Source organism: Ursus maritimus, unplaced genomic scaffold (assembly GCF_017311325.1).
Source record: "Ursus maritimus isolate PB19 unplaced genomic scaffold, ASM1731132v1 scaffold_2, whole genome shotgun sequence".
Classification (NCBI taxonomy): domain Eukaryota; kingdom Metazoa; phylum Chordata; class Mammalia; order Carnivora; family Ursidae; genus Ursus; species Ursus maritimus.
This window is the reverse complement of record NW_024424452.1, coordinates 101766715-101783652: the sequence shown is the minus strand read 5'-3', so window position 1 is coordinate 101783652 and position 16938 is coordinate 101766715. Positions and strand designations below refer to the sequence as shown.

The window sequence follows — 16938 nt, the reverse complement described above, 5'->3', positions numbered from 1 at the left end:
AGAAGAGGCCACCTGCAGGGGACTGTTCCCATGAGTCCTAGACCTCCAACACATGGCCACTTCACTCCACATTCCACTCAACACTGGCTCCCTGGCTCCAAGGGGGAAAGGGATCACATGGGGTGGGGGTAGCTGTGAGGAGGGGCCCTGGTGACTTCCTAGAAGTCAAGGCTCCCAAAAATCACACCAACTTTGTCATCCCTGGGGCACCTCGGAGAACTCTCCCCATAACAGTCACCAACTCCCAGTACCCAAAGTGGAGCAAACTCCTTCCATGAAAGGCTCTTGATCAGCCCTGGGACACAGGGGGACAGCCCTGGGACACAACCAATTGATAACTGAATTCCCCATCACCTAGCAAGTGCCTACTCCGAGGTGAACCCTGTGCTAGGACCCTAAGGTCCTTCTGTGATTACAAGGTCAGCACATTTAGCTTCAGAGCCAGTAAGAGTCCAGGCAACTTAGCTGCTCAAACGAAATTTAGAAATGTGCCAAGTTCCACTCACGGTCTCTGCTTCACCCCTCCACCCCAGCCTGGGCAGCCTTGGGGACTTGCGTCAGAATTTCCACTGGGCACCGGGGGCAGTGGGGAGGTAGAAGAGAAGCTAAACTGCAGGCTAGGAAGGACCTTCTCAGAGTTGTCTTAATAGTAGAGCCCCTTTTCTGTGCCTTGGATTCCCTTCTTGTGTCTTTAAGAATGTCCTAGCTCTCGCCTCCTCAACCTGAGATAGAATGCGTGTGTATTTCGGGTGGGGAGCGCTAGAATGCTCAGAGGCGCTTAGTGACCCATAAGGTAGGAAGGTTATGACCGGAGAGGCAGAAGCGTCATGCTTCTTTGGGGCCCCCAGGGATCCCAGATTCCTATAATGCTTCCTACAAAACAATACATACAATGCAAATATCCCTCCAGTTTGCTGGCCAGGAGCTCCCTGTCCCACAGAGAAGGCAGGACCTGGGATGCGAAGAAAGAACTAGGCTTGTGGCAGGAGCTGGCAAGAGGCATATGGTGGGGAACCACAGGAAGGCAACTCAGAGCCAGAAGGAAGCCAGGCAGCCATAGGCTTCCCTGTGCGTACCCCGCCAGGATCCGGGGATGCTCTCTCTTACTGAGGGCAGAAGTTTCATTGGTGGTTCGGCTTGGGGAAGAGGTGGGACCCACGTGGGATCCCCTAACCCCTGCCCCAATGTGGGGGGCCGAGGCTGGAACCACAAAGGTGGCCTCTTCCCCATCCTTCCCAGGGCAGAACAAGAGGGATGGGAAAGCAGAGACTGGAGAGTCTTCTCTGGTTGATGGAATCATCAACTTTACCCCAGGTGAAACTGCTACGATCAGGGTTTTCTAGGATCGGTGGCACCTTGTGATGTCACTGGGTAGCACGAGGTGGTGGAGAGGTGAGGGCCCTGGGAGAGAGCAGTGTTACATTCTGTGAGACGTTAACAGCCCATGATAACCAACCAAACGAAAACCTGTTGTCAAATAATTTGGGGAAGTGGGTTAAACAAAGGTCAACAGACTTTGCTGTGGGAATTCGTGGCCTTTGCTACACTAACATGCACCGTGAACCTCTCAGAAAGGGACAGAATCTGTAGTCTCTTCTAAACCTGATTGTAGCAGAGTCTTCTTCATGGCGTATCTCGAGATTAACAGGACACAGAACACATTTTGTGTCCAATCCGTGAGTCAAAGGGCAGATGCCCTAATGCCTTTGGCAGTGCCATTACAGGTCTTTCCCGGTGAGGTCCCCCTGCCCATTGTACCCTGATCCTTGACCCGCTCAGCCCCCCACCCCAATCATTGTTTAGTGCTTCCCTCATCCCTCATTTCCCTTAGGCAGACAAATGTCCAGATCTCTGGTCCACCGCTTCACACGTGACTGGAAAGAGGCCCAGAGGAAGGCCAAGGGGAACCTAGGCCGAGAAGCGCACGTTGGTGATGGCCATGGGAGAGAGGAGACCAGTGGAGCCCAGGGCCCAGGGCCTGGGCCATCCTGCTGTGGATCACACTGTTGAGTTTTGGTTGAATTTATTTTACAAGCAGCCATCATTCATGGAGTGGGAGGAGAGGGGAGGGAAGAGATGGGAAAAAAGAGTGAGGAGGGACATTTATAAGTGTGAGGCAAAGGTGGAGCCAGAGGGCTGGAAGGCCCTGCCCACGGACAGGCCCCCACCTGCTGACATGGCTCCCTCTGCCCCGAGCAGCAGTTCTCCATCCATGGAGGGTGGTGGGTTCCCAAAGTGGGTGCCCTCTGGCTCTACTAAATGGCTGCCCTCCAACCTGGGGCCCCCCGGCTGCTGACAGGAGATGAGGGTCACTGAGGGGAAACCATAGGTCTCCAGCCCAGGGGGCCGCCCCGCCTCAGAAGCTTCCAGAATGAGATCCACATCAGAGAAGGCCACCAGGGCCTGGGTAGAATCGCAGGAGCTCTTCTCCAGCTCGCTGGCAGCGGCATAGGCCAGGGGCCCTGGGGTCCCCGTGCAGGGCCAGAGCCGCCGCAGGTCATCCCGGAAGTGGGGGTTGAACAGCAGGTAGAGCAGCGGGTTGAGGCAGGCGGGCAGGGGTAGTACCACCAGGAGGACAGACTTGACGGCCTCCGGGGTGACGGGAAAGAGGCCCAGCATGGAGGCGAAGCTGAGGAAGGCCACGGGACAGTAGAGGAGCCCATCCGCGAAGATGAGCCAGGCCACGTGCCTCACCATGGCACAGTCCCACACGGCCTCGAAGTCGCCCCTCGGCAGGTCGCAGTAGAGTTTGATGTAGGCCCCAGCCACGACCAGGAAGCAGAAGGAGTTCATCATCACCAGGGCCACGGCAAAGCCCAGGGCAGCCGGCTGGCCCGCGGGTGGGGCATAGGGCAGGCAGAGCGGGGACGCCCCGTATTCTCCCACCGAGGCGAGGGGCAGGGCCGCGGCCAGCCCGGCCAGCATCAGGCAGCCCAGGGCCCCCGCTCGAACGCTGCTCAGGGACGGGGCCTTCCCGTAGGCCCGGACGCAGGAGACGGAGACGCTGCACTGCACGGCGGCCAGGGTGAGCAGCAGCACGGACGCCTCGGACCCGAGCACGGCCAGGAAGCCTGTGGCCTGGCAGCCCAGCCCCATCTCCCAGCGGGCTCCATACTGGGCGAACTGGCCAAAGGTCAGGGCGTCGACGGAGGCTAGGAGGCCACAGGAAATGCCAGTCAAGGCGTTGGCGCCCGCAATTGCACCTATGACAAACTTGACCGGGGGCAGGGCGCCGGGCCCGCCGGCAAAGACGCTCAGCAGCACGAGCCCGTTACAGAGCCCGGAGAGCAGCACGATGGCCCACACGGCCAGGCGGATGCCCCAGCTCTCAAAGAGGTGCTCGCAGGGCTTGAAGGGGCCTGCAGGAGAGAGGGTCACACATTACCCCGGGGTCAGAGGCTGCTGGGCCTGGGGTCCTGGGGATGCGGCCAGGGAGGCTGGCACTGCCTCTGTCCTCAGAGAACTCCCAGGCTGACAGAGGCTCACCTGGTCTCTGAAAACTGTCAGGTGGGGTGGGGTGGGGGGGCCGTGGGGACACACACAGCTCTTCTCCCAGGGAGCTGCAAATGGAGTGAACACTCACCCAATACGTGTAGAAACAGAAACACATACTAAACAAATTCGTACACAAAGTACAAATTAATACAGCGCCAACCCAGGCATTGAGGAAACGTTCAGCAAAGCAGTCTTTTCCAAGCAGCAGGATTTAGGAGAAAGGAAGGGACAAGGCGGCATAGAAGAGTGGAGGGGGCATCCGAACTGGGATACGCTGGGCTGGAGACACAGGGGTGTGAGGGGCTGCTCGGAAGTGACCAGTCTGCATCCCAAGGCTCTGCTTCTCCCAGCCGGTGCCCAGGGATCCGCTAAGGACCCCACCGTGGACGAGCGCTGGCCAGGTATTGCACCCAGCTGGCTCTCCCTTGCTCTGTGACGGGGAGACAGGCCACAGTCAGTACTCCCAGGGTGCATCAGTATTCGGGAAGAAAAGCATAATAAGTAAATGAAAATAAGGATGACGCTGGGTTTTTCCAACCTGGTTTTGTACAAATGGCTAAGATCGTGGTGTTTTCCATCTCTCCCTTCAGGTTCTGTCCTTAAATCACCCTGTAACTTTGGACATGTTACGTCTTCATTTCTTTTGGCTTCAGACTCCTGTTCTCCAATGTATTTCTAGTAGTTTGGGAATTTGAGAGGCTTTTGTGGGAACCATTTTTTAAACATATTTTTTTCGACTACCATATAATAGAAGGTCATCGTAGAAAGTTTGGAAAATAGAACACGGAAAAACTAAAGCTGCTTATCTTCCCACCTCTCTGAAAGAACTCATCGTTTTGCTATTCCTCCTTCCATTTTTAAAAAAATACATACATACATATATGTTTTTTTAACTAAATCGGGATTTTCCGTATATAGTTTTTAGTTCCCTTTTTTAAGTTAAAATTTTATTATGCACACTTTCTCACATCTTTATCTTCCTCCAAAACAAACGTTTTCCGTGGCTGCGTAGTAAATTCTTGCCCATATGGATGCACCATAATTTATTTGACCAATTGGTACGATCTGTTTTTAAAGCAAGTTCAAGTTGGACTTTGCCTTTTGGAGCCTCCTCTTTTACCTCATCACTGCTGATTATTGGTTTTCAGAGGTAAAATTTCTGTGGCAGCGTGAAGCATGTGGGTTTCCAAGTCAGGAAGAAAACACCACCTGTTTCCTCCAGACCGCGTTGGTGTTCTTGCGCTGGGCTGGCACTAGAGGGCGTGCTGTAGCCACTGAGCGCTGCGAGCAGCTGTTGGCAGGCCGAAAGCACTGTTTTGGCTCAGAGAGAGCAAGGAGAAGGCCAAGGGGTGCGAACGAAAGAGAGATGTAAAACTGGAAAATGGAGGGGAGACGAAATAGAGATGCACGCCATTCACTGCTTTCTGTTCATTCCGAACAGTTCCTGTCCTGGCTTAAGCAATGTGCCACTGCCTTCTGGGGGTGGCCTGCTAGCACGTTATACCCAGGGGAAGGGGCTTCTTCACTCTAAACACGTTAGGCTGCATTGCATCGAAGGGAAAGAGAATTCTCTTTCTTTCTTTACAGCAAGATTCAGGTGAGACTCTATAGGAGACTTTCTCAGCTGTAAGGGCTGGACAGTCCTATAAGGAGTTATCTAGGGGTACTGTGGAGTTTTTCCATCCCGAGGAGTTTTAAGAAAGAGAGCAGAGTGGGATGGAGAAGGTGAGCTTTCGGAGGCCCATCTGGCTCTAGGATTCTGAGAGCCTTAGACCGAGGGAGTGCTCAGAGCAGTGCCACACTCCACCCTGAACAACAGGGTCAAGACATCCTTTCCTGCTTCTCTCTTCAATGAAAGACACTTTCTCCTGGACGTTTAACTTCTCATTGGCCGATTTGTGAAGGTTGCTTTGACTCCCTCTCCCTGCTGTCACTCCTCCCCCACTGCTATTCCAAACGGCCACCCAAGGGAAGAACTCCAGCTCCTTCCCTGGGAATCACCAGAAGAGGCTGTCTTCCCCCCAGAATGTTGGCTCTTAGGCAGAGAAGGTGCGAGAAGCATGGTTACAAACATGCCAGCCTGAACTGGCATCTCATCTAATACTTGGGCCCTCCTTCCCCGGTCCTGCCCCGTCCCCACACCAAGGCACCCATCTCACCTGGAATGGGGCTACACTGGACACTGGGGCGTGGCTTTGCATCCTCCATCTCCAGCTGGAGCTCGTCCAGATCCAGGTCATCTGAGAGGTGAGACCAGAAAGTGGCTTGGGGCCCAGGTCTTGGTGACAGTCAAGTTCCACCTTCCTCCAAATGCCCACCTCTTTAAGCTGTCATCCCCAACTCAATCTGCTCGGCACGGGCCATGCCAGCAGCCCTGCACATCTGTTGTACCCTCGGGTATAAACATTCAGTCAGTTCCTATTATCCACGTGCGGATTATTTGCATTGTCTGTTCTTTACAGCAAACTTTCATCTGAGACTTGCTCGTCTTGTCCTACAACTCAGCATGCTGTGTCCCCTCCAGGCAGCCTAGTTACCGTGCATGCTGCTTAGAGTTGAGGTAACAATGGGAGCTGGTTATCAAACAGTTCTCCACACTGGCCAGTCCCCCACTGTAATTCCCTGTCCAGTTGTGAACGCCATGCACTAGGAAGAACATCTTTTTATTTTTTAAAATATTTTTAGAGAAAGAGAGAGCCCAAGCAGGGGTTGAGGGGCAGAGGGAGAGAGAGAGAGAGACTCTTAAGCAGGCTCCATGCCCAGCGTGGAGCCCGAAGTGGGATTCAGTCCCAAGACCCTGAGATCACTACCTGAGCCGAAATCAAGAGTCAGACACCTAATCAACAGAACCACCCAGGCGCCCCAGGAAGGACATCTTCTTAAGACAGGGTAGTGAGCTGGGCTGTATTCAGAGGAGGTAAGCCAGGGATAGTGAGTGAATGGAAGCCATACGCTTGAGAAATGGGCAAAGCCGCTAGGGGATTAACTCAGGCAAGGCAAGAGTAAGTGGGGAAACCATGGCCGTCCTCAAGGAGCTGAGGCCCCATCAGGCATAAAGGAACTGTGCTCCTACATGCTGTGTTGTTGCGGGGGGGGGGTGTAGAATCGGGATGGCTGGTAGAAGGAGGCAAATTAACAATCTAAATGGAGAAGTTTTCCTTCTTAGTAACACAAACGAGCTCCCAAGCTTAGAGCTGACCAACAGAGGGGTGGGCCTGAGGTCCAAGAGTGCTGCGGGCAAAGCCTGTCATCCGCAGGTGGGCAAGTGCAGAGGAACTCCGGGATGAATAAGACGGTCCTGTTCTCGGGGAGCTTAGGGGGACGGAAGTGGATCAAGTACTCAGGTCAGACGCACTGTGCCAACTAGCAGATTTACGTATCAGTGAGGGCTAAGGGTCTCTGAGCTCTTACTCTGTGCCAGGCTCTGCCCAGAGAGTCGTCATCTTCAGGTCTCATTAATCTTCCCAGCAGCCTCACAAGGCAGGTGTCCTTTGAGACCATTTGACAGATGAGGACACTGAGGCTCCTGGAAGTGAAGCGGCTTGCCCCGGGTCTCCCAGCCGGTGCACCCCAGGGCAGAACTCCAACCCCCGTCTGACTACAGAGCCCAGGTATTCAACCGTTATGCTTTCCTGATGGGGGGGGAGGGGATGGGGGGGGCAGCTTTACAGATGCACGAGCTGGGCATAATTTGTCATCAGAGGGGCTGGAGCAGAAAGCCCCAGGTGTGAGAAAGGGCACTTCTATGCTGAGTGGGAGGCTGGAATAGATCCAATTTACCGATCCTTCCCATTCTAAGTCTAGACCCTGCAGTTCTGTCAGCCTGAGAAAATAGGATTAGAAAGATAAATCCATTGTTAAAGAAACTCTGTAACTTCTTTGAATCAAGTGGGATTTTTTTCCTCCTCTTAGTCACTATTGCGATGTTTCTTACACCGGAGCTGGTGAACCGCAGGGGTGTCAGGGATACCATGGGGATCCCTAAATTCTACAAGAATTTTGAAACGATCATCTCACACATCTTATCATTTATGAAGACAAAACTCTTGCTTGCGGCAAAATTCATCATTGAAAGACTTTTTTAAGAATAAGACTTCAGTTTCTCTAGTGAGACTGGGCAATGTGTCTGAGGCCCTAAGTGGTACGAGACACTTGCTTCTCTTCAGAAGGACACCTGTAACATTACCCGGGCTTCAGGGACAGTGCCCTGTGGGCTCGCCCTCCACTGCACACATAAAGGAGAGATGACTCTGTTGTGCTTGCCCCCATCTTTGACTCCTGTGGTTTGTTTCCTTCCTCCCCACTTAAAGGGTAAACACCTTCAGTTGGGCATTTTCCCAGGAGGCAGGAAGGCTCTGTGGAGCTGCCCTTGGCCCAGACACTATGAGGGTGGGCGGGAGGCCGAGGTGTGCCCACAGAGTCCTGGCATTTCCTCTCCTCTCTACCTTTCACTCCCTGCCCACTCCGGCTCTCCAAAACGGAGCTCAGCGATTCTTTGAAATCAGAATGCATGAATGAAACGCAAGGGGTGAGGCCCGTGGACTCCGTCTGAGGCTGGGAAAGTCACAGCCAAGGTGTTAAGTAACCACTCTTCAAACGAGGAGGAAATCAAATCTGGCTGCATCCGAAGCTCCTGGCTTTCTTCCTCAAGGCTTATTAGCTCCCACAGGAAGTGGGGGGGCCTGCCCTAGCTCCCGTTACCGGCGGCAGGCAGCCCACGATTCTGACGCCCTGTGGCTCTCCAAGACCTAAGCCTGGTGGAAAGTTTCACCTTGAGGAAGGAAAGTTTCCATTCCTCCTTCCAGCCCCCTGAGGGAGTGTACAGCAGACAGACATCCGGGAATGTCCCCTGGGGATAGCTGTCTGTCGGCCCAGAGCCAGCCTGGCCACTGGGCTCCTCACGGGGTCCTCACGCCCTCCCCGGGGAGGGGTCTGGAGAGAGACCCCAAAGACCCCCTAACTGCTTGTGCAACACCGGCCTCCATAAACTGTGTCCCGGACTACGCAACACACCTTCCCTCCACGCGCACACCGGGAGGCCCCCAGTCCCAGCAGTAAGAGCGGGCACGCCAGCGAACATGCTCTGCCCTCTAGGAGGCATGTAACATCATCCTCGTTGTGCAGATCAACAAAACAAGGCTCAGGGAGGTTCAATAGCTTGTCCCAGGCAGCTCAACTGGTAAAGGGTGTCGCTGGGTTTAGAACCCGGGTCTGTCTACACCACCAGATGTTCTGCTTACATGTTTTGTTTTGAGTTTTCTATTTAGCTTCCACTGTGGAGAGACAGAAACTGAAAACGAAATCCAGATACGAGGGGTCCTTGTTGCTTCCTCCCAGTCCTACCTGTGTTCTGTCACGCGGGGTGAAGGCGAGGGGGATGGAAGCCCCCTCTCTGCCCTTTATCTAAGACACCAGTTGACAGACGACCCCTTAGAGTCCCTTCGGCTGCCTACCTCCACCCTCCTTCCCTTTACCCCAACTGTTCCAGAAACAGACCCATGGGGCCCTTCTCAGCAAGGTCCTCTCGCACCTAGTGGCCTCTGAGGGGCAGGATGACCCTAACAGTGATAATCCCCACTCTGTTCCATTTGGCTCTAGGACATATAGCAAGGGACTTTTTTTTTTTTTTAGACAGATTTAATTTAATTGATTTAATTCAATCCTGCTTGGCTCAGGCGGATTAGAAAGTGGATGTCCTCTCTGCGAATGCCCTGAAGTTGAAGGGCCCGTGTAGCCAGGGGGCAGCTGGGGAGAAGGAACGTGTGAGCCACGAGGGCAGCGGTGTTCCGCAACATGCGGCTTGGGAAGTGCCCTGGGAACCGCGAAGGGCTTAGCGAATATGGAAACATTACTACTGTCCTTGTCCATCTTCATCGCTTCTCCCCAAGCACCTCTGGGCTACGTTCTTGGAGAGATAAGGTGCAGAGGTCACCTCCCAGGTCACCCTTGGGGTTTCCCTCCACAGCTGTGCCAGAGCCCCTCTCAGGGTCCCCCAGGCCTCCTCCCTACCTTCCTCTCCACAGCCACCCACCTGCCCTGGCCAGGGCCCCCATCACTCACAGTGGTTCTCAGCTTGTCCAGCAAGAAGGCCCGGGGGCCTCTTCGGAGTGTCCTCCTCATCAAGGTGAAAGTCCTCAGCCTCCCACTGCCCCGAGGCCTTGAAGAAGCTGGCACAGACGCCATAGGCACAGCACTGGTAAGCATAGGGCACCTCCAGGATCCTGGGGGTCGAGGGGCCACGGGGGTAAAATGAGCTGCTTTAGGAATGGTTAAAATGCCAACCCAGGGACCTGGCACTCCGCACCAGCCTTTCAACCCCAAAGCACCCTGATTACTGTGCAGGCAGGCCCCTGGGCTTTCTTTGTACGGATCTTACAGCCCAACTCCTGCCTCTGAAGGGCTCCGAGTATCTTCCAATCTTTTCCTCACTCATCTTGTGAATGAGATGGAGAGAAAAACTTTCCATCACTTACGGAGTGCCCTCAATAGGCTCAGCGTGGGGAGCAGCTCACCCAAGATCACACAGCACACCGGTGCTCGGCTGCTCTCCCAGCAAGCAACTCTTCTTTTGTATTTCAGGAGCCGGGGACTCCTAGTGACTCTCGCTTTACCCTCGCCCTCAGTAGGACCCACGCCCTGTCCCCCAGCCCCACCCCCGGGCACAGCAGAGCTGAACGTGTGCCCTTTGAGGGCGAGGGCAGATGCCCGCAGGCATCTCGTTGGCTGGCGACGGAGGCGGCTTGGGCCACACAGGCTGTGCTGCTTCAGGCAGAAGGCCTGGATGTCATTAGCACTGGGGGCCAGCTGGGCTGCTCGTTTTCCGCTCCCCAGTGCCCCGGGCTCGGCCCTGACCACAGGGGCCCAGACGCTGCCCAAGGGAGGACAGGCAGTCTGCGTGCACTGAAGGGGACAAGGAGCAAGGAGGTCAGGGGGGCCTTCACATCATCTTACTCTTGCCCTCCCAGGAGGTCTCAGCGTCCCCTGGGGCTGCTGCTTGGGATGGAGAGAAACGCTGTGAAGGAGATGAGGAGGAAGGGGAGGCACGAGCCCTTCCCACTCCGTAGTGGCCAAACCCTATGCCTCTGGGCCATCAGGTTTTTCTCAAGGTGAAGCCCGGTGGCTTTCTCTCTGTCCTTCCACAGCCTCCCCAGCTACTCCGGGGCAAACCCATCTAGGGGTAGGGGAAAGCCAGGCCCTCACCTCAGTTTCGGGAAACTGTCCTTGGAGAAGGCCTGGGATAGAGCCGGGTTCCCTCTGAGCTTCAGATGCACCAGGCCCCCAAGTCCAGCCAGGGGCAGTGCGGCCAGCTGGTTGTCTGTCAGGTCCCTAGGACAGTGCATGGTCAGGGTTATTGGCAGTCGTGGGATGGCTGAGGGGGCAGGGCTGTGCTGAGGGTGTGACCAGGCTGCCTGGGATGGAAGCAAGAGGAGAGGAGCAGAGGACAGAAGATCAGCATAGAGAGACGAGAGCACTACATGCTGGGGAGGAGGGTGGTCAAGGGTTGCTAGAGGCACCACCCATAACTCACTCACTCACTCACTCACTCATTCATTCATTCACTCATTCATTCATCAAATATTGGAGGTCAACTATATACCAGGGACTGCTCTAAGGTAATGTCAAGCCATCCCAATTCGTAGGTCACAGAGTCCCTTAACCACAGCTCCTATGCCCAGGTCCCAGTCCCATCCAAGGGTCCCTGTCCACCCCACAAGGGCATCTGCCGGTACTTGCTTGCCCCCATTTCCCTGCTTTTCTGATGACATGAGAGGCCAGAGTCGGGGATTGGACAGAGCTGGCCTCTGGCTACATGCAGGGGTTTGGTCATCCGTTCTGTTTTGCAGGGCTGGCTTTGTAGCCAGAGATGAAGACATGCACGGTCTTCTACTGGAGACACACTGCAGGGAACCAGGGCTCCAAACCAAACACCAGGACCACAGACTGTGCGTCGTGGAAACAGCCTGGCCTGAAAGGCAGGAAACCTGGCGCTGTCACCGACTCCCTGCATAACCAAGGGGAGTCACAAATCTGCCTGAGTTTCAATGTCCTCATCTTTCAAAGGGATAAAAATATCCACCCTACCTATCTGGCAGGAGTAGAGCAAACAGGAGAGGGAAGACCGAGGTGCGAGTTTTGCAAGGCTCCGGCCCAGAGCCCAGAGAGTGGCAGACAGAAGGGGCGCCGTGAACTGCCTGGGAGGCTTGCGTTCTGGCCTTGCTTTGAGTGAGCTTCTCCCCCCCGGGGCCTGGAGGCCTCCCCTGTGAAGCGAGGGATTGGGCTGGGTGATCTCCCAAGGCCAGGGCTGGAGCTAGCCCGTGGAGTCTGGGTGTTAATCAGAAAAGGGTCCTACTGGGGTGGACACACCTTTAGGACATGCAAGCAGTCAGCTCCCCCTTGGGTGGGAGCCCTTGTGCAGTACACAACCTGCACCACAGTGTGTGGCAGCCCCATCAGACGTCCCTTCTAGCTCTGACCCAGTCATCATGCAGCCAGCACTGTATGCTCCCTGTTTGCATCCTATGTAATTTAGGGGACCTGGGATTCTCTGCCCACCCGGCAGAATGGCAGCCCTCTAGAGTTACTGCTCATGCAGGGGACTGCTGAGCTGAGACCCTGGCTCCCACGTCTGCTGCCACTGTTCCAGTTCGTGAAGGAGTTTCGGGCTCAAACATCCTCTTTGTTGGTACATGTAGAGGCTGGGGGAGGGCCTGAGACGGGGGCACCAGGAGGGCTGAGGCAGCCAAAATGTTGCCAAACATTAGCAGATGATGTTCCAGAGCTTGCAGGAGGCAGGCTTTCTGTTTATCAGGCCCCAGAGTCTGTCAAACGGACTGTCAGAATGATTGATTAGGCTGGAGGCCACCTCCCCGGGATGTGTGGTCAGACATTTATGCATGTCCCCACTCTCGGGTGGGCCCTCCTGCCCCCCTGGCCAGCCCGCGGTCCTGACTGGTCTCTATCAAGTGGCATGAACGAGCCGTGAGCACTTACAGCTTGACTAGCGAGCGCAGGGTCACGAAGGCCTCAGGGTGGATAGACCGGATGGCGTTCCAGCTCAGGTCCCTGTGGGCAGAGAGGGTATCACAGGTGGGACCAGTGACATGTGGAGGACTCATTTTTCCCATCCTGAATTCTCGTCTTACTCCCCATCTGAGCCGCCCCCAGTAGCAGAACCCTCAGCCTTTTGGGGAAGGTACCTGCTGCCAGGCTCCCAACCTAGCTGTGGCCACAGAAAAACGGATTTGGCAGACTGGCTTCAGAAGCCATCTGGAAGGGGAGGCATCTCTCCTCGTGTGTGTGAGCATGTGTGTGAGCGTGTGTGTGTGTGTGTGTGTGTGTGTGTGTGTGCGCGCGCGCGCACTGGGGGCAGGGATACAGAGCAGGGAAGCTTTGTGCATACCACTGTCACGTATGCTATGGCTATGGAGCACGCCTGGGAGAGGGGCACCGGGGGCCCTATAGGGCCCACCCCTGGATGCTGCAGGATACTCACAGGGCTCGCAGGGAGCTCAGCTGGCTGAAGGTGTCAGCTCCAATTTCCCAGATGCGGTTGTGTTGGAGGCCGCTAGGGCAGCAAGAGAGACTGGATGAGCCAATAGGCTTAGACCCTGGCTCAGTTCCACGCCCCCTGCACGCTAGGAGGAAGAAAGGAGAGCCCCCCACTTCTCCTGGCATGGGAAGAAAGGGCCCAGCCCGCGGAAGTCACCAGAATTAAAGGGAGCACAAGGGGATCCGGTTGCCTTGGGTAAGTGGGTCAGGAGACAAAGCCACAAACCATCCCTGTGGCCCAAAAGGGAGTCAGCTTCCAGGGTTCCCACCGGGGCTGGCTCCCAGCCCAGCCAACCTCGCCCCTGGGTCCTCCAGACCTTAGGCCAGCAGCAGAGCACTGCCCCGCCCTTGGACAACCCTGTGACTGGCCCAAGCTGGGGAGCAGAGCTCAGTGGACTGCTTGTCTGAATGGGAGATGGAGCCTGGGCCTCAGCAATGTTGAAGACCCTCTTTCCTTTGGCATCTAGACAGACAGGACAGACCCTCACATCCCTATCCTGCCTGGGCCCCAAAAGGCGCTGCCCTGCCTCCGGTGCAGGGGACAGACATGGGAGGCGCAGGAGACCCAGCAAGTTTGAAAAAACAGAAGCTGGATGAATAGAGCTCAGACCATTTTTTAAGGGATTTTTTTCCCTGTCAAATTTGAACCCTAGGATCCTTCTGCGGATGAGTGTGCACATGGACACATACACACTTGTGTCCTGCCTCCGAGCCCTGATATGACTGACCCTGGCCCTCTGCTGGCCCGAATCACTACTACTTTTCATTGTTGTGCCTGAATCCCATTGAGCCACCTCGAGCCTGTTTGTGTGGACCTATCATCTGTGGTCTCTGGAGGCCTTGTCTAGGCCTCGGCTGAGCCCCCAGACCTAACCCCCAGATTCAACAAGCTCAGAGGAGGGAGAACTGTCCAATGTGCTTGCTGACCCCTCTCCTCAGACTTGCCCCAAGGCTGGCTTGGACGCCTTCACCTGGCCCCTGACCCCCCAACTCACATTTCCTCTAGCTTCTGACACCTGTGCAGGCTGGGCAGCTCCTCGATTTGATTATGAGACAATTCCCTGGGGAAGAGAGAGAGAGACAGACCAAGTGAGGGTGAAGCTCAGAGCCAGGAGAAGCCATTTTGGCCAGGACATGCCTTCCTGTCAAGCAGCCGTAGGCTGGGAGGACCCTGCCGGGATGTGGCTGTTGACACCTCCCGACAATGAGACTTCTCTTCTCTTTCCCCTGCTGGGTCCCACTCCTCACCGCAGCACCTGGGTGGAGGGGATGTGGCATTTTTCCAGCAGGGCTGCCTCAACCACAGGAGGGCCTGGGGGACCCTGGGAGGGTCCTGGGGGAAGGCGGACAGGAAGTGAGAGGGGCACAGGCAGGAGAAAAGGAGCAGAGGGTGCAGGGGCTCTGAGATGGCCAGCAGGGACCATATCATGCCTTACTGGGCAAGCTGGTCAACGCCAACCCAAGTAAATGTCACCTGTAGTCCCCATGCACAGAGTCCCAGGGAGAATAAGCTGGGGCCCGTAGGGATCATCTGGCCCAGCTCCTTCATTAACAGATGAGGACACTGAGGCACAGAGAGGGGACAGAACCTGCCAAGGACACACTGCCAGTCAGTCGCAAGGCTGGGTCCGGAGCCCATGTCTCCAGACACCCAGTCTAGCACTACTGTGTGTGCGATGTCTCACAGGTCAGTCTCCCCATCCTGAGCTGTGGGCTTGGGTCCGTGTGGAGGAGCCTCAGATTCCAGCTGGATTCAGGAGGGAGAAGAAAACTCCCCTTGACTTCACAGGCCACTTAACTACCTCCATGGTCCAGAAGAGGTTAATATTCTTCTTACTAGATAAATAAGGTCACTGACTGAGCACCTGTTATGTGCTAGTGCTGTGTGCTAGACGTACATTTTTTTCAAACCTTACACATTTATCCACATTCTGCTGATGAGGCATTGAAGCCCTGAGACGTCCAAATTCATACAGCTGGTAAGCGGCAAAGCTGAGCCTCAAACCCTGGTCTGACTCCAAAGGCCATTGTCCTTTTGCCCCCAAGAGAGGACAGCCCAGTCCCTCCCGGACAGGTTCTCAGCAGAAGCCCAACTTGCCCACTCTCCAGAAAGAGAGGAAACCCAGTGGGACAGAAGCAGGAAGGGCCCCTGCCAGCCCATGGGAGCAAGGGCCCAATGCCAAGACTGCAGAATGCTCGTGAGCCACTCACAGGACACGGAGCCTGGGTAGCTGTTGGCACATCCCCGGTGGGAGCAGCCGGATGCCTGCACGGGTCAGGGTCCTGCGGAGAGAGCAGAGACAGAGCTGGCACCAGGCCCAGGGCCCTGCCATCCCTGGCCACCCATCTCCAGCTCCAGGCCCGATACTGACAGGGGAGCATAGAGCTGACAGAAGAGGAGTGGCAGGAGGCACAGGACAGGGGTGAGGCTGCAGGGAGAGAAAGGAGCAGGCCTGGCATCTGAGCACAGAGCTCCCCTGGAGGCGGGTGGGGGTGGGCAACAGACAGAGAGAGACACAGCCCAGGGGCTCTCTGCCTGGCAGACATTTCCTGCCTGCCCAGCCTACCCCACCCACGCATCGTGTCCCCACCCATTGTCTCATAGTGGTCTCCAACAACACGGGGTATGTAGGACAGGAACTGGAATCTTGTCTGCCCTCCTCTGAGAGGGGGTATAGCCATGGGCAGGGAGGAGATAGGAAAAATGAAACAAAACAAGCCCAGTGGAGCCATGGGAACGATGCGTGGAGTCTGCTCCCTGTGCCCCGGGGAAGGGGGAAGGGGTGGGAAAGAAGGGAAGGACCTAGGGCTGGGACAGAGAGGGCTGTGGGGGCAGGTTTGGCTGGGGACAGGGTGTCCCAAGAAAGACCCAAGGCCAAGGTCATTCTTGGGGAACTATTACGTCCCTCATGGAAAATTTTCCGGATGCCAGCAAATCTAGGGGAAGACAACAGAGGTACAGAGGAGAGACAGTTCCTGTCTCAGCCATGCCATGAATGAGCTGTGTGACGTGGGGCAGGCCGGTTGGCTTCCTAACATTCACTCTGGGTGTTTGCTTGATTGTTCTATTCATCCTCTTAAAAGTGTTGAGGGCCTACTGTGCTCTGACACCCCTCCCCCTCTCTACAGGCTATAATAATAGAACATATGAGAAAGTCCTTGTTGGAATTACGCTTCAGAAAGGCAAAGGAGATGTGTTTCGACAGCCCTTCTCCCCCGTCACAGGTCCTCAGCACACTCATGGCCTGGGGTTAGGAACTCTGAAATCATGCCCGAAAAATCCAAGCACAGTCAGGAGAAGCCCAGCCTCCTCACCCCCAAACCCTCTGCCACCCCGGCCTCGCCTGCAGCTGTGCCACAGCAGGAGGTGGCCATGGGTCCCTGGGGCTGAGCCGGGTGACCTCTGCGCCAGGCTGCAGCCAGCAGCAGCAGCAGGCCAGATAAGGGGCAAGCAAAGGATCTGGGCAGGCCCCCGGGGACGGGCGGACAGAACAGTTCCTGGGGGGGAGCAGGCACACAGAGGACGGGGAGGCCGAGTGTAGTCACTCACAGGATCTCCAGGCTGGTGGTCCCTTTGAGATCTGGGAACTCCTGGATGTCCGTGGCACCATTCAGGGATCTGGAAACAGACACGACAAACTCTGAAGGGTGGGGTCAGAGCATCTCGATATCTGGGCTCCCCCCTATCATTGATCTCCCCTTGAGTCTCTATCTTTTGGGGAAATGTCATCCTTCCCCCCAACCTCAAAAACCCCAGCTACTCAGGGCAGAGCCTGGCTCAGCAGGGTCCAAACCTCCATTTCCTTAAGTTGGCCCAGCCCCCTAGAGCCCCAACGACGGAACCCCCAAACTGGCATCTGGGCCCCAGCATGCAAAACACAACAAATGAACAAA

At 55.7% G+C, this 16938-nt stretch overlaps 1 protein-coding gene across 1 annotated transcript in view; it reads right to left on the bottom strand.

Moving 5' to 3' along the window:
- Nucleotides 1-2016: 2016 nt before the first annotated feature.
- LGR6 (leucine rich repeat containing G protein-coupled receptor 6) overlaps nt 2017-16938 on the bottom strand; it is a 115673-nt gene continuing 100751 nt past the window's right edge. Inside the window, exons 10-18 of the mRNA XM_040636462.1 lie at nt 16595-16663; nt 15256-15327; nt 14040-14105; nt 12989-13060; nt 12487-12558; nt 10696-10821; nt 9556-9716; nt 5655-5735; nt 2017-3359 (exon numbers count right to left, since the gene is read on the bottom strand). Coding sequence (XP_040492396.1) covers nt 2104-3359; nt 5655-5735; nt 9556-9716; nt 10696-10821; nt 12487-12558; nt 12989-13060; nt 14040-14105; nt 15256-15327; nt 16595-16663 — 1975 coding nt within the window. The 3' untranslated portion in view covers nt 2017-2103. The remainder of the gene's footprint in view (nt 3360-5654; nt 5736-9555; nt 9717-10695; nt 10822-12486; nt 12559-12988; nt 13061-14039; nt 14106-15255; nt 15328-16594; nt 16664-16938) is intronic.